General features: G+C 36.3%; 1 protein-coding gene across 1 annotated transcript; it reads right to left on the reverse strand.

The window, feature by feature from the left end:
• Positions 1–4,570: 4,570 nt before the first annotated feature.
• On the reverse strand, positions 4,571–10,709 carry LOC113506608 (gamma-soluble NSF attachment protein-like; the record flags this gene model as incomplete). The annotated part of the gene is given in 3 exon segments (XM_026889444.1): positions 4,571–5,932; positions 9,892–10,146; positions 10,562–10,709. Coding segments are annotated over 3 exon segments (493 nt in total), but the record flags the coding sequence as incomplete, so codon positions are not given.
• Positions 10,710–11,928: the final 1,219 nt, after the last annotated feature.

Consider the following 11,928-nt stretch of genomic DNA (forward strand, 5'->3'; position numbering starts at 1 on the left):
TAGATGGCGTTGTGTGAAAGTTGTGGAATATTATCGTGTAATTTTGATAAGTCACGGTACTACCAGTCGTATTGACAAACAAAGTGATATCATTCAAAGTGTTTCGATCTCAACATTACACTTAACAGTCACAGAGGCAGTGTGACAGTTACTTGTGACTTAACTGAGCGTCGTTCACGTTAACTATGGTTTAGTTCGTCTGTTACACAGTTACATATCATTTGCATCCATTCCGTATTCACACATTCCATAAAAGCATTGGAATCAGACAAATTATCGAATAACACTCTGAATCGAACATTGAATAAACATCAAAAACTTGTCACAAATATGATTTTTTATAACATCTGCTATTTATTTTAAATTAAAATATTTGTATCAGTTTCTAAATTTGTCGAATTTCTTGATAAATATATACAATTTAGGCCAAACTTTAACGAAACTATAGTGAGAAAATATTAAAAACGTGTAGGATTTTAAATCAATACTCTTTGTTAAAGAATCAACAAAGTGAACTATATTTTCTTTACATGTACGAAATATACAAAAAATAACTTATTTAATATCAACACTAACACATACACAAATAAGAAATAACATACTACCGTATTGCATGTCATGTAAAAGCAATCGCAGCGATTCTTACTGCTCCGTACATAGCAATATGTATTATTATGTTGACTTTTTATAATTGAGCTCTTAATTTGCTTTGCCTTTGCTACATATTTAATACATTACTGTTAGGTTATAAATACACGATTGTAAATGCCTATTGCATATATAATTGAAAATTAAAAACCAAAACTTAAAATTTTCCTTGAAATTGCCCTCCACAAGAGATTGGCTCTCAATTCTATTTCTCCATAAACTAGCAATAAACTTAAGAATACAAACAACAAAATGTACTTAGAAATTATGACTTAATAATCTTTAAACATTATTATATTAAAATCAAAAGTATATAATAACACTTACACAAATATAGCTATATATATTAAACATCAACGTGTGTTTATAACGCCTCGAATATTCATGAAATCAGTCGCAAACACGAAGAAAAAGTCGTTTATATCTAAGTTCAAGCGTAGCGCATACATATGTATTAGGTGAACTATGTAAAATATATAAGGTGTCAAGAAAATGCATAGTCATTAGTAAGATACCGCTTCTGTATATTGATATGTACACATTAAATGTAGATATAAATGAATTGCCGTTCGTTGGTCTCGCTAAAACTCGAGAGAGGCTGAACCGATTTGACTTTAATTTAATATTCGCAGCAGTTCAGGATATGTCTAAAAGGTGAGAAAATATGGTAAAATTACAGCAAAGACAAAAACCACAACGAGTTCGGGTACTACGCGGGTGAAACCGCGGTAATCAGCTAGTAATATCACTTTCAAATTCTCAGAAACTTGTACCAACAAGCTTAACATTTGGTAAGTTCTCTAAAGGGTGTATGAACATCAGCAAAGAGAATCCATATTTCACAAAATCCCCCCTAAGATGGTAAACTAAACAGTCGCATAGAATATTCAGATGTTCTGAAGTAAGAAAGCAAATTCTACTAAACATTTAAACTCCACCTTCATAATCTTAGTCATCATCGGCCTAGCCTTTTCCCAACTATGTTAGGGTCGGCTACCAGTCCAACCGGTTTCAGCTAAGTACCAGTGTTTTACAAGGAGCGACTGCCTATCTGACCTCCTCAACCCAGTTAGTTACCTGGGCAATACAATACCCCTTGGATAGACTACCTGTAACGACTGTCAAAGATGTAGGAATAACAGCCGGGACCCACAATTTAACGTGCCTTCCGAAACACCTTCATAATCTTAGTGTGATTGTAAATATAGTAAAAGTGGTGTATTTTTATGAGTTGACTTGATAACTAGAACATAACACCATCTGTATTAGTGTGGTCTGGCACAAAATAGGTGAGACTTTTGCCCAGCAATGGGACCTTAACAAAGCCCCATTTTTTTGAATTCTGTTCCTTAATTGAAGCAAGTGTTCGTATACAGCAGTAGTATTTACTGCGACTAAAGCATTTTCCTTACACAGTCATGTTGAAACAATACATAACATTATATAGTTTTATGAAATATTCAAAGTAATTAAAGTGCATAGAAGGGAGGTGTGCGTAAGTTTTAAACTGTTGAAGTTATTAGTGTCATTATTCAAAAGTTTATAATTAATAAGGTAAATGTAAGTTTGTTTGTGCCGCTTTGACGCGAAAAATACTTTACCGATAATTATGAAAATTTGTACACCGTTTGTTGAAGGGATGAGGACATAACATAAGGTTAGTTTTACTAGAATTAAAAAGAACAGAATGCTTTACAGCACGAGCGGAACCGTGGGTGATTGCTAGTCTTCTTTTTATATATAAAAATGAATTGCTGTTCGTTAGTCTCGCTAAAACTCCAGAACGTCTGCATCGATTCGACTTATGTCAGTCTTGAAATATTCGTGAAAGTCTAGGGAAGGTTTGAACGGTGATAAAATATGGAAAAGTTTCAAATAAATGTATACGGGGAGCTGTCTGTGTAACTTTGACGTTCAATAAGTGCTACTTTGTAGCCTATTTTGAATAAATGGATTCTGAATTTTGATTTTGCTGGGAGAGCTAGTAAGTAAAATTAATAACTTTCAGATAATCGCAGAATATATAACGAGCTCACACGCAACAAGTATCCGTATCAATCTAAACCTTACGCACGACACTCCCACACAACTATTCCGACAGACAACCAAGCCGCGTTGCACAGCACAGTAGCGCATCTACACTTAGACAGATGAATAACAATTATTGTTATATACCATATGATATTGCTACGAGTCTCACTATTAACGCTTCGATACACCGGTACTGTGTACAACGATCACATACTTACATCTGTGCGTACGATACCCAAATATATTATGACTGAGGTCCGTAAACGAAGTTTAGAAAGCTATTGACACCCGACGATTGTAATCGTGATATATTTTGCCTTGTTTTATATTATCAAGGGCCGATTTTTCAATCGCCAGATAACTTTTATTCGACGAATATGTTTGACGTTTTGACAGCTTTTCTATAGTAAATATGTCAAACGGCCATATTTATTCCTCAGATAAAAGTTATCTGACGATTGAAAAATCGAACACTATTGGAGAGTTTTTGAAACGATTAAGAATTGTAAGTTGAATATTAATGCTGAATTTATACTTCTGATTGAATTTTCCCACGGTTTTTTATACACTCACTTTCTTGTTTGCTTGCTTGTCGATTTTAAGACAGTTCCGAATAAGTTAGCAGGCTGATATTTAGGCTGGGCTAAATAGGGTAGCTTCAAACCCGATGACAATGCAATTTACAACTATAAAAACGGCTGGACCAGATATTGATAAAAATTGAATCTATTAATTATTATTAAGAATATAAATATCATTTTTTTATAGAGTTAATATTATTATTAAAAATGATTGGTATAATTAACAATTATACCATATTACTTTTATTTATTAACGTATTAATTCTGCATACTATATAAAGTGTAGTAAGTGATATTGATTCTTTCCAACCGTCGGGTGTAAGAGTTCCATCGCGTCGTGTACGAGAATCCTCAGCTCATTTGGATTTTACATAACTATCCTCGCTATTTAATTATAGAGACATACGTACTAAAGTTTAATTTCGGTGATTGCTAACGTATTTTATCGTACTATATAATATTTTAAATACATAGTTATTTAACAAATAATATAATAGCAGACATAGACACAATTAAATTAGGGGGCTCGGCAGCCGCGTAGCGAAACTTAATAATGAATAGTCGATGTTAGCACGATGGGTTTTCGATTTTTATAATTTCGAACGGATTCCTAATTAATTATTAAACGTTGGGTATTATTTTTATAATAGTCGTATTGTAAATAACAAATAAAGTGTCTTTTTATCGGTGAAACAGATTTTGATTTTTTGGGTAAATGTTTCTTTTTATAAACTTGTAAAAATAAATCTGTTTTATATAATCGGTCGCCAACCAAACTCATCTAATATAATTAAATATTACTTAAATTATGAAAATATCACAGCCAAACACTAGCCTGATGAGCTAAAGGCTCGACGAAACGTAATAAACGATATACAAAACCGGTCGGCGTTATTTATATTGTAACATAAATGAACTAGTTAATTAATAAACGAGTTCTCTTAAATAGTTGTGTTTAATCAACTCGGTGCTTCATTAGTTTGAGGACTGAAAAATACTGATTTTCATTCAATAATCGTATTGTTTTATTTGAAAATCGTTTTATGTATATGAATAACTACAAGAAAAACAGAACAATATTTTACATATCACCCAAAAAAAGAATATCTTATAAGATTACAAGTTATTGACAGGTTGACGTTCAACAAGTTTTGACGACCTCCGTGGTCGAGTGGCGTACGCACCGGTTTCAAGGGGTCGCTAGCTCTGAGGTCCCGGGTTCGATCCCCGGTCGGGTCAATGTAAAAATTCACATTTCTACATTGTCTCGGGTCTGGGTGTTTGTGGTACCTTCGTTGTATCTGAATTCCATAACACAAGTGCTTCAGCAACTTACTTTGGGTTCAGAGCAATGTATGTGATGTTGTCCGCATTTATTTATCATTTATTTATCATTTATTCAACTAATCATTGAATCCATTCGGTAATTAAATCCGTCAGTTGTTCCAAATGACAAACAACAAGTTGTTTCTACATTTATATATGTATATTTTGACCGTGCTAACATCAACTATAGTACAGAGTGAGTTTCGTATCATTTGACAAATTAATAGCTATATACTCAACAAATAGGGTATTTGACAAAAAGAATTAATTGTTTAGTCCGTCAGATATATTTCCAAAAAGTGCTGGATAAGTATATTTTTTTTTGCTCGTAAATAGAAAACTAAGGGGAAACAGTGATTTATATTCCGTGTGACGTCACTTACCAGTAAGCTTTTTACTAGCAAGTGATGTTACTAGCCCTCACTAACATACATTACATAATCTTAAATGTTTAACTTTCCAATGGTGTGTTGAAATGACAAATACGTTTGTGATTCATCAGTACTGAAATGACAAACTCACTCTGTATGTGACGTGACAAAAAAGCCTGGTTTTAAATTAACTATCACACTTCTTTACACGCAAACAATTAACATTGAGCTAGTAGATGCAGGTTCGAGTCCCATTCGAGGCTCAAATTCTTTTTGAATCATGTTTGTATTAAATTTACAAACTTTTGTTAGGAAGACAGTTTTTATATAATTATTGTTTGTTGCTAGTACAGTCAGCAACACAAATAGATTTAAAAACTATCATTATTTGGTGACAAAGTAGGAATTTGTGTTTTGTGTGTTTTAACTTTAATATTACATTATGTTATTCAATAAATAATTGAATTAAAATATTTTTTATTTCACTTGTTTTGATAATCTAATTGTGTTAATACTTATATGCTGACCGTACCTCTGGAAATACTATAACTACATTGATTTAGGTACTTGAAAATGGGTAAACAAATCTCGATGTATGTTCTTTACAAAAATATTAATAAAAATGATACAATTTAATAATATTCATAGTTATTTTGACTAAGTTTTCAGTCGCTATTAACCTCAAAACTATTTAATACACAAAAATAACAAAGATTATTTACCTTATTCATTACCTAACCAATTGTAGTTTCGTTTTGAAAATATCCCACAAAACAGTCATTCTATACAAGTGCTATACAAGTGTGATATATAAATAACCAGGTTTTTTCTCACGTTTGTTAAGCACAGCTATGATAAATGAATATTACGTTACTCTATGAAGGTTTAGCACAGTTCCTCGCTATCCTCGTCGTCATCCTTCTTGGTGTAAGTGACGGGAGCGTAGGGGTTCTCCTCGTCCTCCTTCATAACTTCCTGGAATGTTAGAAAATGTATATTGTTAGTAGATGACCGAGTATAGGTTGTCTTGATGTATCAAAAAAATTAGGGTTGATTGTAGAGACTTGAAAATTTCGGGTTGTATTAAATTATGTATATTGATGGTATTCAAAGATGTATTTTCGTTTGCTGTGTCATAAAAATGTAGTAAAAAATGGGTTAGACCACCCATAAAATTCAGGGGGGATGAAAACTAGATGTTCGATTCTTTGACCTCCCCAATATACACACAAAACGCTGTTTCGGAGGAGTTCATTTTCGTACACCGTGACATGAGAATTTTATGTATTAAATTTTATTTTAAAATGAAAATTAATAGTTTTTTTATTAAAATAAGACTGCTATTTAGTTATTGAAAATGAACGTGGCATTCTTAAATAGCTGGTTATCATTTTGTTAAACTTTATAGATACATACTTTACAGACTTATATAGATATTTTATAAATTAAAGTAATTGCCATTCAACGTGGTATTGCTGCTAGCCTCTTGGGCACTCTAATAAGTCGGCAGCGATGCCGATGAATTTTTTTAATGCGTTTTTTTTATTATTGTTTTTGTTTTTGTATGTATATAAAGTGTATATTATGTAGATTGTAAATATTAATAATGAGTAAATAATTTAGTTAGAAGCAATTCGGTACTCGCATCACAAACGCTTTGAAGTTGACGTCGCGGTTCGACTTCAGCTCCTGCTAATATATCTATATTACGTATGTATTTCGAAATATATAAATTTATACTAATCTACAATCTGTTTGTTTGAACGCGCTAATCTCAGGAACTACTGGTGGAAATTGAAAAATTCTTTTGTGTTCAATAGACCATTCATCGAGGAAGGTTTTAGGCTATATACCATATTGAAGATACAATGGAAAATGTGGAAAAAACTTGCTAACTTTTATCTTCTAAGCTGGTTTATTACAAATGTATCAGTCATCTATGCCAGTAGTCATAATACCGGCCAGTGCTCGACGACTGGCTCGGGAGAAGGCACGGCTCCCTGTCGTTCAGGGTGACGCAGGTGCTGTCGGGGCACGGCTGCTTCGGCAAGTACCTGTGTCGCATAAACAGGGAGCCGGACGCTCGGTGCCACCACTGCGTCCATTGCGGGGAGGACACGGCGCAACACACTCTCGCCGAGTGTGTGAAGTACTGCGGAGCGGGAGAGGGAAATCTCGACTCGAGGCCGGGGAAGGGCCCCGGCCTCTCCCCCATGAATGAGTCCAGGGGCGAGGGACTTGGACAAACACCTCACTACCCCGTGCCCGAGGCGAGGCCCGGCTGCCCGGAGACACAACTGGGGTTCTAGCTGGTAAAAGACCGGCACACCTGACAGATTAAATTCGTATATCGAGTGTCGAGTTTCAATAATTGTATGATAAGGTATTTATGTCACATAAACAGGGAACCGGGGATCGGGAACACCACTGCGTCCATTGCGTTACGCAAATAATAGACACTACTTCCGCACGAAGTCTTCTCAAAAACATCTAAACGTGGATTTCTAAATCAAAAATATTTACTGTAAAAAAATGTATGAACTAATTACAAAATATTTCATAAAACAAAAACATTACTAATCCTCTAAAAACCTGTCAGTAAATTTTATGAGCTCTTCAATTCATATGTTTCACTCAAGATAACTTTATAAACAATCAATTTAAGATAAATATTTATTTCAAAATAATCACTACTTGACATTGGCAAGTATAATTAACATTTAAAGTTTTTTTTTTAATGTAATAATAATAAATATAATCAAAACATAATTTAAAATAATATACATTTCTTAAATTAATAAAATAATAAAAATCACAATCTTAATATAGTAAAAATTAAAAACAATAATGTGATTTCTTTACCTTTCAAAGACAAAACCTTCATAATAAAACCACATTAAATAACTCATATTTACTGGGTAAGTCAAAAAAAAAAAATGAAGTAATCATTTCTTCGGGCTACGATCCTTAGTCCAATATCATTCTGAAAACCAGCCAACATGCTGATCAATTGTTTATTACACCTGAAACGTCAATTTGGCATTGATATTACATTGTTTACAAAAATATTTTTGAATTAGAAAACCCGGTTTCTAATTTGGACTGCACTTCTGACAGGCTCTCCTTCAGGAAGCTGATGTTCTTCAGGAGCCTGGTGACGTCGACGTGGTCGAACGTGACGGAGGCAGCTTGTGCAGATCCTTCGCCACGAAAGCATGCGCCACTTTTAACAAAGAGATGATGTCCTGGATGATCTTATAGACGGCATTTGATCAAGTTTTTTCAAACTCGTGTATCACAGTCTCCACTGCTTACTTCGTCTTCCTAGAAGCTAGCGCTAAGCTATAACTGCATAAGTGAATCAATCACAGGTTAAGCTACGCTTGACGTGGTTGGTACGTAGATGTGTGACCATCTTTCTTATGACGGGTGCTTCTGTGTTTCGGAAGACACGTTAAATTGTGGGTCCCGGCTGTTATTCCTACATCTTTGACAGTCGTCACAGGTAGTCAGTAGCTTGCAAGTGTGACTACCAGTCTAACCAAGGGGTATCGTGATGCCCAGGTAACTGGGTTGAGGAGGTCAGATAGGCAGTCGCTCCTTGTGAAACACTAGTTCTTAGCTGAATCCGGTTGGACTGGAAGTCGACCCCAATATAGTTGGGAAAAATGCTAAGTAAAAGTATTGAGTATACAGCCTGGTGACGTCGACGTGGTCGAACGTGACGGGGGGCAGCTTGTGCAGGTCACCTTCAATAAGGTGATGATGTCTTGAATATTATTCTCTGTACCGTCCCTCCATCTAGACGGCATCTTCATCTTTCTTGACTGCCCGGATAGCCGAGTGACGCCAAACGCACGGTTCGATCCCCGCGTAGGACAAGCGTTTGTATGATCCACCAATGCTAGTTCTGAGTCTAGGGGTCTTTGTGCAAGTGAATTGCATGTTTGAGAAACAAGGATTAAATTACTAAGTACGGGAGTCGGTTTAAAGAAGATATCTGGTCGAGTTTGTCCAAGCTCGTGTATAGAGGTCTCTATCCACTGCTCATTTCCTTTGAAGTTAGTCTTGCATGTTTGCAAGAACGAGATCATCCATCGTATAGATGTCGTGTCGTATAAACACCAACATTTCATTGGCTATAAGTATTGAGCTCATAGCGTCACAGGGGGGCAACGGTATATAGCCGCTTTGTTCACGAAATTAAATATCTGCACTTTGTAAGGCACGCCCGTATTTACCGCACACGAACAATAGTTATGTAACCAGGTTTTTATAAGCCATTAGCATCCCACTAGTAGGGCACAGACTTCGCTCTTTCAAATTTGCTAATTCAATCTTTTCAACTTCAAATCTATATATATATATATCAGTTCTACCAAAAGGATTCGAAGTACAAGTCCTAATAATATTATAAACGCGATATATTATATATACAGATATATGGATGTTTGTTCCTCTTTCACGCAAAAACCGCTGAACGGATTTAGACGAAACTAGGCACAGAGGTAATTTATAACCAGGATTATCACATAGGTTATAATTTTTATTTCGATTGAATACTCCCGTTGAATCATTTTTTATTTTTAGCGGCCCAAGGACAAAACCTACTATTTCATATTTGTTAAAAAAAATATTAAATGGAACGCTTGGATAAAAAGCTTTTGGACGTTGGGTACCTTTGCCTTATTTTTTGGTTAGGCGGGATAATCTTCGTGGACTGGGTGTCCACGAAGATTATCCCGCCTCCCTCGGGAACGGATAGTGTCAAACTCTTACTGACTAAACCTATATGCCGGGTGACGTCATCCGCGTTCTTGTGTCGTTGCAATCCTTTATACACTGACCACGGGCTTCCACCGGTGGGTCACTTTCTCGTGTTGGGTGGAGACCTCTCCTCATAGAGGGATCCCTGTCTTAGTATATCCTCTTACCGCAGTAGTAGTTGACTGCGCAGTAGCGCTGACGTAGCTCGGGGCCGCGTTCTCCCGGACCGCGGCCCTGGGGGCTGGCTCCAGGGCCTCGGGCAGGGGCACGGTGGCCGCCAGCCGCGCGTACTCGACGTCCATGTTCCGGATGAAGGGACTCGCCAGTGCCCGCTTGGCGGACTCGCGGTCCTCCTCGTCGTATGCCTGGAGGATCTGTTCCAGGGTCTGCATCTCTGCCACTTCGCAGTTGCTGCCCCATTCCTGGAACGTTGGTTTGGATAATGTTGAATGTTGTATATAATGGTCAAAGGTAATTAAGTGTGTTGCAATAAATTAGACATTAGCAGGTAAAAAGATAATGGAAAGTTCTGCTTAAAAGAGCTAGTTGGTGATAAGAAATAGGCACCGAATTTGAAAGTTTGTCTAAACTGGTTTCAGTATCAAGACTGCAGGGGTCTCGTAGTTTTGTTTTTTAAAGTATCGACTCCCGCAGTATTTCGATCCTTGAATCGCGTAAATTTCACAAACATACAAATCACATGCACAACATTTGCAAAAGACAACCAGACTTAGGACAAGGATCATTATATCAAAGAGTATCTCGCCTTACTTTCACATAGTTCTATTTTAAAAGTTTTAGCCACTGACAGTTCGCTTCAGTGTTGCCATGCGTTACCTTGTAAGCCTTCTCGGCGGCCACGGGGTCTCCCCTGGCGAGCTGCACGAGCACGATGGCGACAGTCAGCCTCCCGATGGCACCGGTGTTGCCAGACTCCTGGTGGAAGCCGATCTCCCGGCGGAGGCTGTCAACCGCTTGGTCGTACCTGGAATGGTCGGCCGTGGTGGTTGTTATTGTGTCATATAAGAGGTGATTTAAGTAGATCCTAGTCATATTAGAGATACTGGTTTTGGCCTTGGAAGTATTCACATATTTCAAGAAAGCAATAGTCACATGGGATAAGATATATGTATGTCTCCTTTACAACTTTTTGGATCATTAGCCCATATTCGTCCACGGTTGGACATATGCCTTTCGAACTGATAGCTTTTTGGCTATCTGATTATTTTCAGTGAAACTCCTTTGGGCGCGACTAAGAGGTAACTAGACAACAATGAAACGGAAGTCCGTTACGGCAATATGGCGTTTCGTTTCTATGCCATCCGGTTATAAAACATTTTTTGTTAATTATTTAATGAATAAAACAATGTAAAAAAAAGTAAAAGATATATATTGAATAATAACAAAAGAAGTTGAAATTGAATCGCGTAACAGTTTCATGCACTCTTATTTTTAATACTTTTTTTTAACAAACTGCACGGATAACCTAGTGGTATAGTATAAATGCATGCCAGCAAGCACATGCAACAAAAGGATACCGCAAAATCTTTTTAATGAAAAAGTTTTGATACCCGATTTTTCTAGCTGTGAATTTAATTCGAAACAAAGAACATATCTGACCAAAAAAAAAAACTTAACGTTCGGTTTTAAAACGCGTGCAAACCTCAATAGGTTTAGGTGTAGTCAACCGGGTATTGTGAACAGGCTCACTGCGAGCGACAGAGTGAACGCAAAATGTGAATTTATTTTATTTTTTTATACACATACAACTGCGTAACACTATGAAAACATTTGGTGAGAACTAGACAGCTTAAAAATCAGTCTTAGGTCATAGTGAAGGGCTATATATTATGTAGTCCTATTTTCGTAGAGACTAAAATATTTGTAGGCTGGAAACAGCAGATTATTATGGACATCATATTTTAATAGTAACTAATATCGTGAGAATGATTAATTATTAAATGAGGTAACGGTTTACTCACTCGTATTTATCGGGATTGCTAGACTAGTTTCGGACCTAACTGGAGTCCTTAATCATGAGCAGAAGCGGCAGGGTCGCGAGTCGCAGCTAGCCGAGCGATCCCGATAAATACGCGCGAGTAAACAGTGGACATCATTTTATGTAACACCTACTGTAATAATATTCATCCAAAATAAATAGCATTCTGTTCTATTCTAATATCATGCTAGTTGCGATACATTGC

This window comes from Trichoplusia ni, assembly GCF_003590095.1.
Source record: "Trichoplusia ni isolate ovarian cell line Hi5 chromosome 20 unlocalized genomic scaffold, tn1 tig00002205_group19, whole genome shotgun sequence".
Lineage (NCBI taxonomy): Eukaryota > Metazoa > Arthropoda > Insecta > Lepidoptera > Noctuidae > Trichoplusia > Trichoplusia ni.